Genomic DNA, 17,627 nt, shown 5'->3' with positions numbered 1-17,627 from the left:
CTCTGATGTGGGCTTCTCTTCATGGGCTGCAGCTTCCTTCAGGGCATATCCACCTGCTCCAGTGTGGGGTCCTCCACGGGCTTCAGGGTGGATATCTGCTCCACTGTGGTCCTCCATGGGCTGAAGGGGGACAATCTGCGTCACCATGGTCTTCACCATGGGCTGCAGGGGAATCTCTGCTCCGCTGCCTGGAGCACCTCCTCCCCCTCCTTTTTCACTGACCTTGGTGTCTGCAGAGTTGTTTCTCTCACGGTTTTTCCTCAGTACTCTTTCTTGCAGCTCCTGCACAGCAATTTTTACCCTTTTCTTAAATATGTTATCACAGAGGCACCACCAGCGTCACTGCTTGGCTCAGCTTTGGCCAGCAGCAGGTCCATCTTGGAGCCGACTGGAACTGACTCTGTCTGACATGGGGGCCACTTCTGTTGTCTTCTCACAAAAGCCACCCCTGCAGCCCTGCACTACCAGAACCTTGCCACGTAAACCCAATACATACATACATATTCAGCACAGCAAATAAGTTCTGTTATTTGAGAGGATAAATTGCAAGTCAAACTTGCCTGGAATTGTTGATGAGAAATGCCTCATAATTGAGGATAAGGATTCTTACAGTGTGTAGGAGCTCCAAATGATGGTACAGTATCTCTGAAGAAATATCCAGCATGTTATTTAATTATTTGCTATGCAAATAAACATGATGTGAGGTCTTACATGCCTAAAGTCTTTTGACATTCCTGGCAATATTTTTGAAGAGAGTCAGTTCCAAAGTAGTCTATAATGTGCTGGGTTTTTGGAAGTATTCAGCTTGGGGAGGAGTGGCTGGAGAGCTGCCTGGTGGAAAAGGACCTGGGAGTGTTGGTTGACAGCTGCCTGAACATGAGCCAGCAGCATGCTCAGGTGGCCAAGAGGGCCAATGGCATCCTGGCTTGTATCAGGAATAGTGTGGCCAGCAGGACCAGGGAGGTGATAGTGCCCCTGTACTCGGCACTGGTGAGGCCGCACCTCGAGTACTGTGTTCAGTTTTGGGCCCCTCACTACAAGAAGGACATTGAGGTGCTGGAGCGTGTCCAAAGAAGGGCAATGAAGCTGGTGAAGGGTCTGGAGCACAAGTCTTATGAGGAGTGGCTGAGGGAGCTGGGGTTGTTTAGTCTGGAGAAGAGGAGGCTGAGGGGAGACCTTATTGCTCTCTACAACTACCTGAAAGGAGGTTGTAGCGAGGTGGGGGTTGGTCTCTTCTCCCTAGTAACAAGTGATAGGACGAGAGGAAACGGCCTCAAGCTGCACCAGGGGAGGTTTAGGTTGGATATTAGGAAAAATTTCTTCACCGAAAGGGTAGTCAGGCACTGGAACAGGCTGCCCAGGGAAGTGGTTGAGTCCCCATCCCTGGAGGTATTTAAAAGAAGGGTAGACCTGGTGCTCGAGGACATGGTTTAGTGGTGGACTTGGCAGTGATAGGTTAATGGTTGGACTCAATGATCTTAAGGGTCTTTTCCAACCTTAACGATTCTATGATTTTATGATTCTATATTAGTGCTGTTACTCTTTTGAAAGTTCCCATTGCTTTGGGTGCTGAAGAATGAGAAAAATGAGATATGAAGTGGTTTATAGATTTGTGAGATGGTGGGAGAGTCCTGGCTCTTGCAAAAGCTAGGCTGGCTTACTGGTGAATGGTACCATCTCGCAGCTTTTCTTGTTTCTATTTTGAGAGCAATAACTAAGTCTGCTGAAGTGCCTTGGATAGCAGCTCTGTGCAGTCGCCGATCCTCTCTTCTGTCCTTTCTCTCCTCTGGTTTGATCTGTTCAGGGCTTTGTTTCCCTCTTGTGCACTTTGTACTTGAAGATCTAGGTTTTTTTCTGCTGTCTATGAGCTCTCTGTATGAGAAGGAGGGCTTCAGTCTCTTATGTGATACCATGGTGTCATGGGGTTTTCATGTTAACTGTAGTAGAGAATAGTGGAAATACCACAATGTCAATTAGTCCCTGGAAAATAGAGATTTTGTTGCAACTGCTACAACAGAGACAGATTAAATTTCCTGTGTTAAAAAATGGAGGGATTTTTTTTTTAAGTTAACACCTGAAGTTGTGATAACTACTATTTGCCCACCTGAAACATTTCCCTCTATGATTAGCTTAATGTATTTCCACATGCTAGAATGTTTCCTTTGGATGTGAAATGAAGGAGGCCCAAAAAATTTTATGTAGCAGCTTAAGGATTGTATTTATATGTCTCCAACAATGCTGTTTGTACTCCCTTCCTGAACAATAACTGACCACAGTGAATTTTAAGTAAGCTGGTTTTTTTATTGCATTTATACACTTCCCATAGAACTGAGCAGTATCTATTTCTGGCAAACACAAATATCGATGTGGTGGTTTTTTTTGGGTGTTTTTTTTTTTTTTTTTGCTTGTATCATAGACTTGCCCTCAGCAAACTTAAGCAATTACAACATCACCGTGGTGGAAGGAAAGAGCATCACATTGTACTGTGATACTACTGGAGGGCCGCCCCCTAATGTATCCTGGGTGCTCACTAATCTTGTTTCAAACCATGAGGTAAGTTTCATATTCAAATACATGGCAATTCAGAGACAAGACATCTGCCAAAGGATGAAATAAAGCCTTGTCTCTAATTAACTTTTTATAAAAAATATGAAATAGTAAATTAATGTTAGGATTACATTTATTTTCCAATTACTTTCAATCCATGGTGACTGCTGGAGTGCTTTTGGAAAATGGCAAACATTCATTCCTCGAGAAACTGATTTGCACTTAAGTTTTTGGATGTTCTTTTGTAAATGAGAGTAATGTAATTTCATGGAAGTAATGTAGTGAATCAGGATACTGAAGCTTAAGTACTTTCTTATTATCACAAATACCTGCATAGAGAGGACAAGTCCAATCTACTCTAATTGTGAGAAAAGCTTTGTCTCTCTAATTTTATTTTATTTTTTTAGGCCAAAAGCTTGGTGTGCTGGAACTTTGGTTGTAAATATTAATTACTTTGTGGTTTGTTTCATTTTCCTTTAACAAAACAAAATAACAAGAGAGTCATGAAAGTCAAAGTCAAGGTTTTACTATGGAAAAATTTTCTTACGAAGTATGAAAATGTTTCCTCAACCCATCCAGACAGTGGGAATTTTGTTTCCTGAGATCCTGGTATTCTGTGTACCTGCCTTAGACTGTGTGTGCAGTGGAGATATACTGATTAAGTTCTTTCTGATGGAGGTGTTGATAAGGAGAAGCATTTAAGCAGGTCTTCAACATGCAGCTGTTGACCTCCTAAATTGCCATTATTTACACTGTGCAAGACCCTCTGTTATTTACAATTTTATGGCATCGGCTCCCCTGCATTCATGAGAGTACAGACTGCCTAAATCTTTCTGGTCTGTACAAAGTGTGTGATGTGTACTTCTAAAACTGTTCCTGCAGTATGAAAGGGACAGGACATCTGGAGTCTCTTAACCTCTGCACTTTCTTCACTGAGATCATTACATTAGGCTTATGTAGAATTTGACTAGCCTGTCTTTCAGCTTTCATAAGAGCTTTGCAGAGCTCTAGTTTTATTTTTAAACTTTTCTCTAATGTGTAAAATTACCCAAATGCATCTGTTATCAACATGAACAAAAAATTAAAACAGTTTGAGGAATTTATGTAGTTGTGTTTTTTTTCTTTTTCTTTTTTTTTGAGTCATGAGCCAAGACAAATGTGGGATATTGTTCAACAAGTAAGATCACCTCATTTTTTAACCTTCCTGTCTTTCAAATGCCATGTTCAGTTTGCTTTGAGCTTTCCTGAAAAGCTTTTTTATCCTGACATAACTTTGTGAGAGGGGCTTATAATATAGCTGTAGAGCACAGTAGTCTTTTCAGTAGCAGAAGAATGAGTGCCTTTTAAAGCTCATTCGCCATTCACAACTTTCCTTTTCTGTGAGTGTTGGTTTTGGTTTCCTTTTTCTCACTTCCATATCTTTGTTTCTGCCTCCCTTTTCTTAACCTCCTATGCTGCTTCTGCCTGTTTTTCTTTCCTGTTTTACAAAGAGAAATGTTAGCAAAAGCGAAAACCAAACTTCAGTCCTGCATCATTAACCACATGCTCAGCTTTCATGCTGATGTATAAGTAAGTTGGTTAATGTCAGTTAGACTTTTCTTGCTATATGTTTCAGCCTGAGCCTGCAATTGAAGCCCTGTGCTTTGACTCCTGCTTTGAGGACTGCTCACCTCTGAGTTGCACATGGAGAAATGTGCATCGGGGTGTTGGCTTTTCCACTCCTCCTGCCCCAGTGTCACAGTGAAATCAATGGGACATTTGACTTAAGTGGAGTTAAGGTGTCATCTTGATATTTAAAATTCTGGTCCTGCAATCCTGTATGCAAGAGTGTTCCCACGTCCCCATTGTCTACCACTGAAAGTCACTGTGGTTTAACAGGTGCAGCATATCATTTGCTTGTGTTCTGTGCAGCATCAAAGCATATGTGTACAATAAGTATCCCAAAAGGCATTTTTTTAAACAATCATCCTAATTGTTGTTTATTTTCTAAATTTGTTTTGGTTCCTTTCCTTTTCAATAAAATAATCTTGCATTTTATGAAAAATTCAAGTATGGAAATAGTAATTATTTGGCTGTCATTTTAAGGACCTCATTTAAGATAACAGAGGCTTTAACAACTAGCTCTGCTAGCTGGTATTATTTTTTTAAAATCTTTGTAATTACTTTTTGCTTTGTTTTTGTAATTAATTTTTGTAATTTACTTTATGCAGTGTAGCATAGTTGCGTATTTAATATATAGCATTTAATGCACTGAACTTTCTGTAAATCATAATTCTTACCTCAATTAGCCTGTGCTCAAGCACAGTAAATGGGTGCAGAACAAAAATTTGTGTAGAGAGAAAGAGGTGTCAAAAGAAGGGAGAAACAGAAAATGACATGGAGGAAAAATGAATGAGTTTTTGGGGCTTTGAATCCACCGCTACTGATGGTTACAATTGGTTCTGTAGGTGTTTTGCATCTGTTTGGATAAGACACCAAAGTAATGCTTTGATTAATTACAGTTTGATACAGCTAAAAGGAAGGGAAAATGGAAAATGCTGTTGAACTGTGGCCAATGGTTCCCCCTCTCTCCATTGTTTCTTTATGCCATATTTGGCACATCCATATTTTTTGATCATTTGTAGAGTGACACAAGTAAGAATCCTGCCTCGCTAACCATAAAGAACGTTTCATCTGTGGACAGCGGACTGTGGATTTCTTGTGTAGCAGAGAATATTGTGGGAGAGGACCAAGCCTCTGCCGAGCTCACAGTATTCTGTACGTAAGCAGGCTAAACCACATTGGCAATAACTATTTTGGGTATAAATATTTGTTGGGCACACGGGTTGTTGTAACAGAAACACCCTTTAAGCATGTGAACTATCTATTGCAGTTAATTCTGGGAATAGCCCAATGAGCAGTTGTTATTTTTACCTTTTTCTGCTCTGAGTTCTTCTGCAAAAATTATGTTTCTAAATGCTTTATCTTCCAGTCTGAGCAATCTGTAAGTAAATGTCTGAAACCCCAAATACTCAGTGGTACTGTCAGTGTGAACGGATTTGTAATGATGTGCATATACATACACACTATCTTAATTCCTAAGAAACATGAATGCGTCAAAAGTCATAGAAATTATTTATAATAAACTACAAATTTTAAAGTTTTTTTTTACTAAACCAACAATTGCTTTGTTCAAAAATTAATACACTTGCATCATTTGTTCTGCCAGATACAAATTTATTTGTCATAGCTTTGAATAATTATTTGTCAGGGCCAAGGAAGGGGGAAGGGACATGTAGTATAGAAGCATTGGCTTCTTAGATCTGAGATTCCAGCCTGAATTCATTTTATGTGAAATATGTTTTCGCAAGTTGCAACCCTCACTTTAATTGAAGATGGGAATGGAACACTTTGTAGATGGAAATTTTTTTTCAGCATGTGCTCATGACAGTAAACTTGAGAAATCACTCTAGAAGCACTTAAAATGTTTTGTAGGTGGAAATTAGATATGTAATAGCTATGGAAAGGGACATAAACTAGAAATGCTTGAACAGTGTAAATGAGATTGTGAGATTGGCACTGTTATGAGTGATAAAAGGGAGTATAACTAGATAAAATTGGATGCAGTTTAGAATGAATATCAAGGAAAACTTCCTAACAGCAAAATAATGTGCAAGGTGTTGGAATAGTCTCCTGAGGGAAACAGAAGTCTGTAAACTTGAGGCATTTAGCATGTTTGAACAAAGAATGAGAAAATGTATAGTAGAAAATGTTCCTTCCCTGACAGAAGAATCCAGGGAATGAAATCACCTGTTCTGGCTTTGATTTTTTTAAAGAAGTCACCTGAAAGTTTGGATTCCTAGCTGAATATATTTCCAGTACTACTTGCTTTTGGCTAACTTTTAAATATTTGTAATACTGTTTTGTTCCTTCAGCACTCCTCTGTGCCATTTTTTCAGCACAGTAAAGCTAAAATTTCCCTATCTCCCTTCTCAGTGATCTGGTAACTTTCCACACCTTGCAGAGTAAGTGATTTAATGAGGGTTCACACTTTGAAACTAGGTTGTTTTGTTTCTTTCTAAAGAATGGCTTCATTTCAGTTGTGAGCACAGTACCCAAGGCAGAGCAGGTGGGCTTCCTGTGTGAGTATCCTCCAAATAATAGGTATAATTCCTTCAAGTAGAATCATAGAATCATAGCATGCTTTGGGATGGAAGGGACCTTTAAAGGCCATCTAGTCCACCCCCCCTGCAATTGGCAGGGACATCTACAACTAGATCAGGTTGCTCAGAGCCCCATCCAACCTGTCCTTGAATGTTTCCAAGGATGGGCATCTACCACCTCTCTGGGCAACCTGTTCCAGTGTTTCACCACCCTCATCATGAAAAATAGTAGTGAAAAAGTAGTGTATTTTAGCATTGATAACCTCAGAAAAAAAAGACGTTTGGGATATTCTGATGTTCTTCACTCTTTTTTTCCCAATATAGTTGCACCAAATATCACATTTATTGAATCTCCAACCCCGGACCACCACTGGTGTATTCCATTCACTGTGAAAGGGAACCCTAAGCCCACATTGCAGTGGTTCTATGAAGGGGCTATACTGAATGAGTCAGAATACATCTGTACTAAAATACATGTTATCAATCAAAGTGAATACCACGGCTGCCTTCAGCTTGACAACCCTACCCATCTGAACAATGGTGCTTATACCTTACTAGCAAAGAACGAGTACGGAGAGGATGAAAAATGGGTTAATGCTCATTTCATGTCAGTGCCTGGAGATGGTGAGTATAATTTTTTTTGTGTTAGCAATTGCAAATTGACAAGAATGTGGAGACAGTGCTCCTGGCCAGACTACCTATTTTGGAGGAAGCTTTTTATATGCATGTTTTTTTCTCTGAATGAATGTCTTCAAGATTAGTTGTAAAACAATAATTTTTTTTAACATTTTCTTCTTGTTTATTGCTTTTCAAGGGAGGCCATGCTAGTGCTCTCTAAATCTTCCCTTTGAGTAACCATCCTCAGTGCCAGTTAAGGCTAGTAAAAGATTGCTCTTTCTGAAGTGTTTTCTTTAGCCTCAGTTCTGATCCTGGAAAGCACTGAGTACCAATTCAGTCACTCTGCAAGTTTTCTACACTGTGTACAAGTGCAACTAGGCAGTGTATCCAAGGGCACAGGGAGTATGCCTACATAGCATCTAGTGCATTGATGCAGAATCAGTAATGCAGTCCAGTGAGTTGATGATAATATATTGTGTAGGACACTAGAAGGAGCTGGATAGAAAACAAGTAACCCAGAGGCAGGATGGACCAGCTCTCAGGTCCTCACAGGCGTTTAGACATCCAATTCCCATTCATTTCGATGGAGGTTGGGCATCTGCATGCCTAGGAATATCTGTGCTCAAGATGGTTATCTTCAAATCTATGCATCTTATGCTGCTCTAAAGGCTCCAGATCAGACCTCCTAAATGCTATGTGAGCAGTCTCAAGTTGGACTAATTTACTGAACTGCAGGGACTACTGTAAGTATTTAATGTACATTGTGGTTTGATCTTTTCCCACATCTTCAAAACCATATTTGAAGTGACTGTAAGAATGTGAAGGCGTACATGTAAGTGCATTGTGGTATGTGAAAAAAATGAGTGGACCTTGAGTGGAAATATAGGTGTGGTTTTGTGCAAATAATTGCAGAATCATATCTGAAAATATGAGCATGTGTATACTTTTATCTTTTTAGCCATGGGATAGAAATAGCCTCCCTCTTTTTTGAAACAGCAATATGCAGTGCTAATGTTATGTGATAGAAAAAAATGTGAATATTTAAAATCCCTGTCCTACATTGTAGGCTACAGACAGTAAAAAGATGGTCTGTATTTAACATTTGTTCCTATCAGCTCAGCCTGCTACAGGGAGAGAGATGGCAAGTCTTTTTCTTTCCCACCCTTAGAAAGAGAAGGTGAAGAGCTGATATATTTGGGCTCTGTTTTCTCCTGCTGTTCTTAGTAGCTCCTCTCTTCTTTTTTCTCTACAGTCCTTCCTTAAATAGACTCATTACAGAAAAAGGTCATGGTTTCAGCTACTGACATTCTTTAATGCTACATTATAACAGTTCAGTAAAACAGTTCACCTCATAGATATTCTGTATACAATGGAAGTTCTCTTACACTCTGATTATTTAATATGAATTTGGCTTCATTTTCTTAACAGAATAACAGTTCCTCTAATACATTTATATGAATTTATCGTTTTTTTCTTTTAATGTTCCATTTTTCTTTTATCCTTGTCCTCTGTAAGCTGAAAATTTCCCAGTTGTGGCCTTTTAAATTAAAGGTATCCTCCCAATTAGAAAGACAGCATTATTTATTTGTTCCTTCATTTTTATAAACATATGCATTATAAGTTTCCAAGATAATCTACGTTGTGTTCAAACTGGGCTACATACAGACAGGATGTAACTGCATTAGAAATCAATTTGTGTGTAGGGGATGGCACCAAACCAGTCTTAAAAATTAACAGCAGGGGAAGACTTATCTAGTTAGCCTCCTCAATGCTGTTTTTATTAGTGGGGCTTTTTCCTGTAAGACTTATGGTACTGAGCTTTATAATATTCTACAACATTGTTGTCTCCTCTATTGAAGGTGGCATAAAAATAAATGTTAAAAAACTAGCATCCTCTATGCATCGTATTACTTTTTTTTCTTTTTTTTACTATTACTATTTAAAGCACTGCCAGGATTTTTCAGGCTTTTTTCAGATCTTTCAGGCTTTTTCAGTGCTGTCGTTACTGTGTGGTATCTCCTTTTGGCCCACATATCATACAGTGAAGCATAAAGATTAGGCCCATGCTCTGGTATTATGTTCATTTCCATGCCTTCATGACTGAATTAAATACCAGCCCTGATGTTTCATGGGGTGGGGTATCCTGACTGAGCTTTGAACTGATTCTCTGGTTATTAAATCACTTACAGGCAAATGCACTGAAGATAAAAATAAAAGCAAATTAAAAAAACCTTCACCTATAAACTATATGTCTATTTAAAATAAATACGACAAAAATCCGAAGCATGTTGTATCATAAACAGCCTAATACTCTACTTTCAAGCATGATGAAGACAGGATTTGTGCTAAGATGCTCTCAGCTTCCAGCATGCTACTTACAGAACATTTTTCAAGGGATGGAGAATGCAAGCATAAAGGAGAGGAAAGCATGTACCACAGTGGGATTTGAGTCAAGTTAATTTAATTTTAAAAATAATTTACTTAAAATAAATTAAAAATTATTAATTAATTAATTATTAATTTATTAAGTAATAAGTATTATAATATATACTAATACATAATGATATAATATAATAATTAATAATTATTATATAAATTAATTACATTAAAAATAAAAATTAATTTAATTTTTAAAATTTCACATTCTGTTAGCTAGATTTTTAACTAGTTTTAATCTGCTAATCTTCATGGATTCCAGTGAAGCTGTTCTTGCTAAGGATAATTTGACTGTTTGAGACTACGTTGCAGCAAACGCTAAGCAATAAACCGCTGTGTTTTGTTCCAGAGGCTGTTTCCATAATTGATCTATAACAGCTAATGAGTGCTGGAGAGATTTTTACCAATAATAACTCTTCTAAGTAAAATCATTCATCTACAAGCCCTCTACTCTAAAATTCAGCTGAAGGAATTCAAGTCATGTAGTATCTTGTCATAGTATAATGTTAGATATGCATAGTAGTATCCTGCTGGTTTGGCATAATAACACTTGACTATGTTGCACAAGTATTTTTTTGGGTTGAGTCTTTTGCTGCTGCTTTATTGTGAAAATGTCAACTTTATAAAGAAAGAAGCAAGCAAACCAAATGTAGTTGAGGCAGTTTATAAAGATGAGTGAATAGGATATGTCTGTAATATTTTATTTGCACAACAACCTGTTCTAACAGGGACCAAAACAACAATGCTGTTCTTTGCATTAAAAATAATTGCATGTAAACATGCAAAATTACTGTGGTAAAGTTTCATGTTAAAATAGATTCAACCAATGTTTTGATGATGTTTTTATGTAGGGAATACTACATAGAAATTTGGGGTTGGTCCGACTTCTTGATTTTTTCAACTTTATTTCAAGTGAAGTATTTAGTTATATAAAAGGCATTTGAATGGAATAGATGACTTCCTGGTTTATATGTCCCTAGCAGGAATTACAGGTTAAACCAATTTGATTATTTTATCCCATTTCCATTAAACAGTAATAAAAATGTTGTCATTTAAGTCAGGAGTAAAGGCCTAGGAAGTTTGGGGTTTTTTTTTCTTCAGATTATGAGAAGTAGGACTCATACAGAAGGTAAACTGGTTCTTTCATCAGCTGAATGTTTTATATTGGAAAAACTGAATCCATGCAGGTTTATGGACAAAAAACCCTGGTCAGAACTTGCTTGAGGACAGATAGTGGTACACACTATTTCACTTGTTATTTATTTCTGCAGATTGACATGACCATTCTCATGGGGTCTCTTAATCTATATCTCTGGGTACTAGAATATCTTCAAATGCATTTAAAAATGAACCTAATTATCTGCTGCCATTTTGCAAATAGGTTGCAACTCTTATTTTATATTTTCAGCACAGATTCTCATGCTGTTGAAATAAGCAGAAACAACTGTGTTCCGGTCATACTTCACAGTGGTTTTATGCCAGTGTAATGTCAGTGGTATGGAATTACTGTATGGTACTATAAACAGAATTATGCTTTTTGAAGTTTGAGTCATCTTTAGAGGTTTTAACTATCTATTAATTTTATTACCAAACCAACAACAAAAAAGAGTAAATATGCTACATAAGGCATGCTATAAATACATTATAGACCAGGATGAACGGGCATGTTGAAATATAACACAAGTATCTTTCAAAGCATGAATAGACTAACAGTATACTAACTTCAGTGTGTGTTATACTCACATGTGTGCTTAGCCTTACATATGTGCAGTAATTGGAAAAAGCTGCAAACTGGAACTAGTAAAATTTAGAAAAGTATATACTAGACAGGTATCCAATTTGCTTGTGTAAAGGCTGGCTTCTCTAGTTTCTTTGCATATGGGAAATATTATTCTTTCAATAAGAGTTCTGTCTGTGGATCAGGTGTGCAGCTGGCTTCTTGGGAGCATCCTCTAACAGCATCCTCTAGCCTTTAATTTGCCACAATGCTGCAGCTCTAAACCAGTTTGCTCTCTCAGTGATTTAACTGCAAATTTTTTGACTAGCTAAAAGTCAGTTATTGTAACACCCACTGAAGTCTGCTTCCACTTAATGTCAGGGAGAATTTTACCATTGATTTTCAACAAGAATAGTTACTGTTGGACTTATTCCAGATATACATTAGCAGCAGAGAGCAGAATTTTGCCCATTTGCTAAATATGCCTGCTTTTACTAGAGCAAATGCCCTGTGTATTATCTGTTTCACATAAAGCAAAGCATTAACGTTTCGGATAGCTCTAAAATAATTGTAAATTATAGTACAATATATTGATGTTGCTTTGCATTTGTGTAGGTACTGACCATTGCTATTGCAAATAACATGTAAGCTCTTAAAAAAAATCCTAAAGAAACTCTTATTCTTCCAGCATTTGCAATCTATTTACAAAGGCTTTTTCTTTCTGTTTTTGTTTTGTTTTGTTTTGTTTTTTTCTCCATGCACAGGTAGTGGCCCAATTGTGGATCCAGATGATTATGGTATATATTTGATTTTCTTTTCTTTTAATGATAGAAATAAAGGAATTCAAACCACTAAAAGATTGAATGTCAGGCTCAGTTAAACTGAAATGGCACATATTATAACACAATTCTAAAAGGCACTTTGTATTGTTGGTTCTTTTCCTGACTTATATTATTTAAGATAAATGAGGGCAATTTTTACTTACGCTGCTGCTTTTGATTCAGATTAGCATAAATCCACTGCTACTGATGGTTACAACTGGTATTGTAGGGTGACAACTGTCTGATGTAGCACACAGGCATGAGATTTTGTGAACCTTCCAGAGGCATTTCTTGGAGGAAAGAGAGTTCATGATTTCTCCTTATATAACTTATTTTTTCAGGGATGATTCCATACTTGTTTTGCCTCCAAAAATGTACCCCTAAATTCCCCTTAAAAATTAGTTTGGCACAAGTGAGTTTTCCTGTAGGTAATTTTTCTCTGTCCTCTCATTTGTACCTTCCTTTATTCTCTCTTGCATAAGCAGAACATCAACTCAGTGATATCTGAGAGAAAATTTGATGACACAGTGTTCAAGTTATTTTTTAGTTAAGAAAAATATTTTAGACTATACCTATTGAAAGCCAATATGCATTATAATAGAAGCTGCAAACTGAAAAACAACTGGCTAGTTTTACATAATAGTTCTGCTATACTTCTGCTGAGCATGAAAGTACATCCTAACCAACACATCCAAAACACCCTTTAGCTTCCAGCAGAAGCTGGATCCTGTTTGGAGTACTTTTATTTGGACAAAATGGCCCATGAATCAAGTTTCCTTAAGCTGATTTAAATGTTATTACTCTGATTCCCTGTCATTAAACTTTAGCAAATGTGCATTTGAAGCATCAATTTGGGTTTAAGTGCTTAGAAATACTAAAACATAGCTTCCCCTCCCTCTCTTCCCAATTTTTTTTTCAGGGGGAGGAAGAGGTGATGGCTTGCACAGTTTCCTACATGTGTTGTGTTATATATGTTGTATACATGAAGATTTTGAGTCTGAGCTGTTTATCAAGGTCCTGATGTATGTGTATGAGTACTGTAATTCAGTTGACTGGTAGATTTGGTTAAAATGTGTGCTTTGAGTTGTGCAAGTGAATCACAACCTGCAAGATCTAGTTCTGATGAAAACAATATTCCTTTTTATTTCTGGCTTTTCTTTCTACTTTTTGAAATTGCTGCCTTTGATCTTTGTTTCAGTGACTTAGTGCTTGCTTTGTGCAATACTTTGTAATCTGGAGTGTTTCCTTAATTATTTCAAATTCACAAGTCCAGTTGGTGAGATGAATAAATAAGGCTAAAAAGTCTAGAAACTGTTATACTTGGGAAAACCACTGCATGGTTGATTGTGGAACCACCTGGGAATTAGCTCCTCCTAGAGAGTGAGCATTTTTGACGACTTCTTTTCAGACCCTTCAATCTGTATGCTAATCTATTTACCCCAAGTTTAGATTATGCTGGAAGCAAGATTTAAAGGTCTCCTTCCTTACCTCCCTCCTCCTGCTGTTCTCCCCTTTAAAACATATTTTTCAGACTCCTATGCTAATCATGCTGCAAATTTGCACCATGTAAAGGGTAAAGACAGCTGCAGAGGGTTTGATCCTGCAGCATGCTACACGATATCTATGTGTTTGTAAGTGGCTTGGATCCTGGCAAAGTCAGGGTGCTTGGACAGTTCCCTAGTGCTTTAACAAACTCAGGGGGGTTCATCTTAGAATCATAGAATGGTTTGGGTTGGAAGGAACCTTAAAAATCATCTAGTTCCAACCCCTCTGACATGGGCAGGGATACCTTCCACTAGACCACGTTGCTCAAAGCCCCATCCAACCTGGCCTTGAACACTTCCAGAGAGGGGGCATCCACAACTTCTCTGAGCAACCTGTTCCAGTGTCTCACCACCCTCACAGTAAAGAATTTCTTTCTTATGTCCAATCTAAATATACCCTCTTTCAGTTTAAAACCATTGCCCCTTGTCCTGTCACTACAGGCCTTGGTAAAAAGTCTATCCCCATCTTTCTTATAAGCCCCCTTTAAGTACTGGAAGGCTGCAATAAGGTCTCTCCGGAGCCTTCTCTTCTCCAGGCTGAACAACCCCAACTCTCTTAGCTTGTCTTCATAGGAGAGGTGCTCCAGCCCCCTGATCATCTTCGTGGCCCTACTCTGGACCCACTCAAGCAGGTTCATGTTTTTCTTATGCTGGGGGCCCCAGAGCTGAACGCGGTACTGCAGGTGGGGTCTCAGGAGAGCAGAGTAGAGGGGGAGAATCACCTCCCTCAATCTGCTGGTCACACTTCTTTTGATGCAGCCCAGGATATGGTTGGCTTTCTGGGCTGCAAGCGCACATTGCTGGGTCATGTTGAGCTTCTCATCAACCAACACCCCCAAGTCCTTCTCCTCAGGGCTGCTCTCAATCCATTCTCCGCCCAGCCTGTATCCATGTTGGGGATTGCCCTAACCCAGGTGCAGGACCTTGCACTTGGCCTTGTTGAACTTCATGAGGTTCACACAGGCCTACCTCTCAAGCCCGTCAAGGTCCCTCTGGATGGCATCCCTTCCCTCAAGCAAATCAACTGCACCACTCAGCTTGGTGTCATCCACAAACTTGCTGAGGGTGCACTCAATCCCACTGTCCATGTCCCTGACAAAGATGTTAAACAGCGCAGGTCCCAATACTGACCCCTGAGGAACGCCACTCGTCACTGATCTACACTTGGACATTGAGCCGTTGACTGCAACTCTTCGAGTGCAACCATCCAGCCAATTCCTTATCCATCGAGTGGTCCACCCGTCAAATCCATGTCTCTCCATTTTAGAGACAAGGATGTCATGCGGGACAGTGTCAAATGCTTTGCACAAGTACAGGTAGATGATGTCAGTCACTCTTCCCTTATTCACCAATGCTGTAACCCTGTTGTAGAAGGCCACCAAATTTGTCAGGCACGATTTGCCCTTAGTGAAGCCATGTTGGCTGTCACCAATCACCTCCTTATTTTACATGTGCCTTAGCATAGTTTCCAGGAGGATCTGCTCCATGATCTTTCCGGGCACAGAGATGAGACTGACTGGCCTGTAGTTCCCTGTGTCTTCCTTTTTTCCCTTTTTAAAAATGGGGCTTATGTTTTCCCTTTTCCAGTCACTGGGAACTTCACCAGACTGCCACGACTTCTCAAATATGATGGATAGTGGCTTAGCAACTTCATCCGCCAGTTCCCTCAGGACCCACGGATGCATCTCATCAGGGCTCATGGACCTTAGATGGTCTCAAACCTGATCCTCTGCTACGGTGGGCAGTACTTCATTCTCCCAGTCCCTGCCTTTGGATTCTGTGAGTTGGGTGGTGTGGCTAGAGCATTCATCAGGTCCCATGGAGTTGTGCACCTTCAGGTTCCTTAGATGGTCTCAAACCTGATTTTCTCCTACAGTGGGCGGTCTTCATTCTGCCTTTGCCTTCTGTGACTTGGGCAGCGTGGCTTGAGCACTTGCCGGTGAAGACTGAGGCAAAAAAGTCATTGAGTATCATAGAATCATAGAATGTCCTGAGTTGGAAGGGACCCACAAGGATCATCGAGTCCAACTCCTGTCCCTGCATAGGACAACCCCAAAATTCACACCATATGTCTGAGGGCGTTGTCCAAATGCTTCTTGAATATTGTCAGGCTTGGTGCCGTGACTACCTCCCGGGGGAGCCTGTTCCAGTGCTCCATCACCCTCTGGGTGAAGAACCTTTTCCTAATATCCAACCTAAACCTCCTCTGGCATATCTTCCTGCTGTTCCCTTGGGTTCTATCATTGGTCATCAGGGAGAAGAGATCAGTGCCTGAGTACCTCAGCCTTCTCCATATCCCGGGTAACCAGGTCTCCCATTTCCTTCTGGAGAGGGCCCACATTGTCCCTAGTCTTCCTTTTATCACCGATGTACCTATAGAAACTTTTCTTGTTGCCCTTGATGTCCCTGGCCAGATTTAATTCTATCAGGGCTTTAGCTTTCCTGACTTGATCCCTGGTTGCTCGGACAATTTCTCTGCATTCCTCCCAGCCTACCCGTCCTTGCTTCCACCCTCTGTAAGCTTCCTTTTTGTGTTTGAGTTTGTCCAGGAGCTCCTTGTTCATCCATGCAGGCCTCCTGGTGTTTTTGCCTGACTTCCTCTTTGTTGGGATGCATCGCTCCTGAGCTTAGAGGAGGTGATCCTTGAATATTAACCAGTTTTCTTGGGTCCCTCTTCCCTACAGGGCTTTATCCCATGGTACTCTACCAAGCAGATCCCTGAAGAGGCCAAAGTCTGCTCTGCTGAAGTCCAGGGTAGTGAGCTTGCTGTGTGCCCTCCTCGATGCCCTAAGGATCTTGAACTCCACCATTTCATGGTCACTGCAGCCAAGGCTGCCCTTGAGCTTCACATTTCCCACCAGCACCTCCTTGTTGGTGAGAACAAGGTCCAGCATAGCACCTCTCCTCATTGGCTCCTCTATCACTTGGAGAAGGAAGTTATCATCAGTGCATTCCAGGAACCTCCTGGATTGCTTATGCCCTGCTGTGTTGTTCCTCCAACAGATATTGGGGTGGTTGAAGTCCCCCATGAGGACCAGGGCTTGTGAACGTGAGGCTGCTCTTATCTGTCTATAGAGGGCCTCATCCACTCGGATGGTCCACTCCTGGTTGGGTGGCCTGTAGCAGACTCCCACTATAACGTCACCTGTCCCTGCCCTCCCTTTAATCCTGACCCATAAGCTCTCGGTCGGCTCCTCATCCCATCCCAGGCGGAGCTCCATGCACTCCAGCTGGTCATTCACATAGAGGGTGACACCCCCTCCTCATCTCCCCTGCCTGTCCTTCTTAAAGAGCCTGTAGCCTTCCATTCCAACACTCCAGTCATGGGAGCCATCCCACCACATCTCCGTGATGCCAATAAGGTCATAGCCCTGCAGGCATGCACACATCTCTAACTCCTCTTGTTTATTCCTCATGCTACATGCATTTGCATAGAGGCATTTAAGTCGGGCCCCTGATGAAGTTGACTTACTGGCTGGAGTGGCTGGAATTCCTTTGTTCTGCTCTTCAGGTGCTCTCCTGCTGACCTGTGATCCTTCTCCAGGCTCTGGGCATCTATTGCTGGCACTGGCATCAAACTGGTAGGAGTGGGATGGATTGAGGTTCCCCTTCCCCGGCAACTTTAGTTCAAAGCCCTCTTCACCAGCTTGGCAAGCCTATGACCGAAGATGCTCTTCCCCTTCTCTGACAGATGGACCCCATCAGCCCCCAGTAGACCAGGTTTCTCAAAGCAAGTCCCATGGTCTAAATAGGTGAACCCCTGGCTGTGGCACCAGTCCTGTAACCATTTGTTGATTTGCCA

At 40.3% G+C, this 17,627-nt stretch overlaps 1 protein-coding gene across 7 annotated transcripts in view; it reads left to right on the top strand.

The window, feature by feature from the left end:
• Positions 1 to 17,627, top strand: part of LOC104013813 (BDNF/NT-3 growth factors receptor-like) — a 219,604-nt gene that overhangs the window by 55,312 nt on the left and 146,665 nt on the right. For 6 of the 7 annotated variants that reach the window (XM_087770661.1, XM_087770660.1, XM_087770663.1 and 3 more), the window contains 4 exons: positions 2,417 to 2,553; positions 5,172 to 5,304; positions 7,014 to 7,313; positions 12,225 to 12,257. In XM_087770661.1, coding sequence (XP_087626787.1) covers positions 2,417 to 2,553; positions 5,172 to 5,304; positions 7,014 to 7,313; positions 12,225 to 12,257 — 603 coding nt within the window. The remainder of the gene's footprint in view (positions 1 to 2,416; positions 2,554 to 5,171; positions 5,305 to 7,013; positions 7,314 to 12,224; positions 12,258 to 17,627) is intronic. The other variant, XM_087770662.1, reaches the window with a different exon arrangement.

This window comes from Nipponia nippon, unplaced genomic scaffold (assembly GCF_047370975.1).
Source record: "Nipponia nippon isolate SJK-2023a ecotype South Korea unplaced genomic scaffold, ASM4737097v1 scaffold_33, whole genome shotgun sequence".
In the NCBI taxonomy this organism is placed as follows: domain Eukaryota; kingdom Metazoa; phylum Chordata; class Aves; order Pelecaniformes; family Threskiornithidae; genus Nipponia; species Nipponia nippon.
Note: the sequence above shows the minus strand (reverse complement) of the source record. Positions and strands in the feature narration are given on the sequence as shown.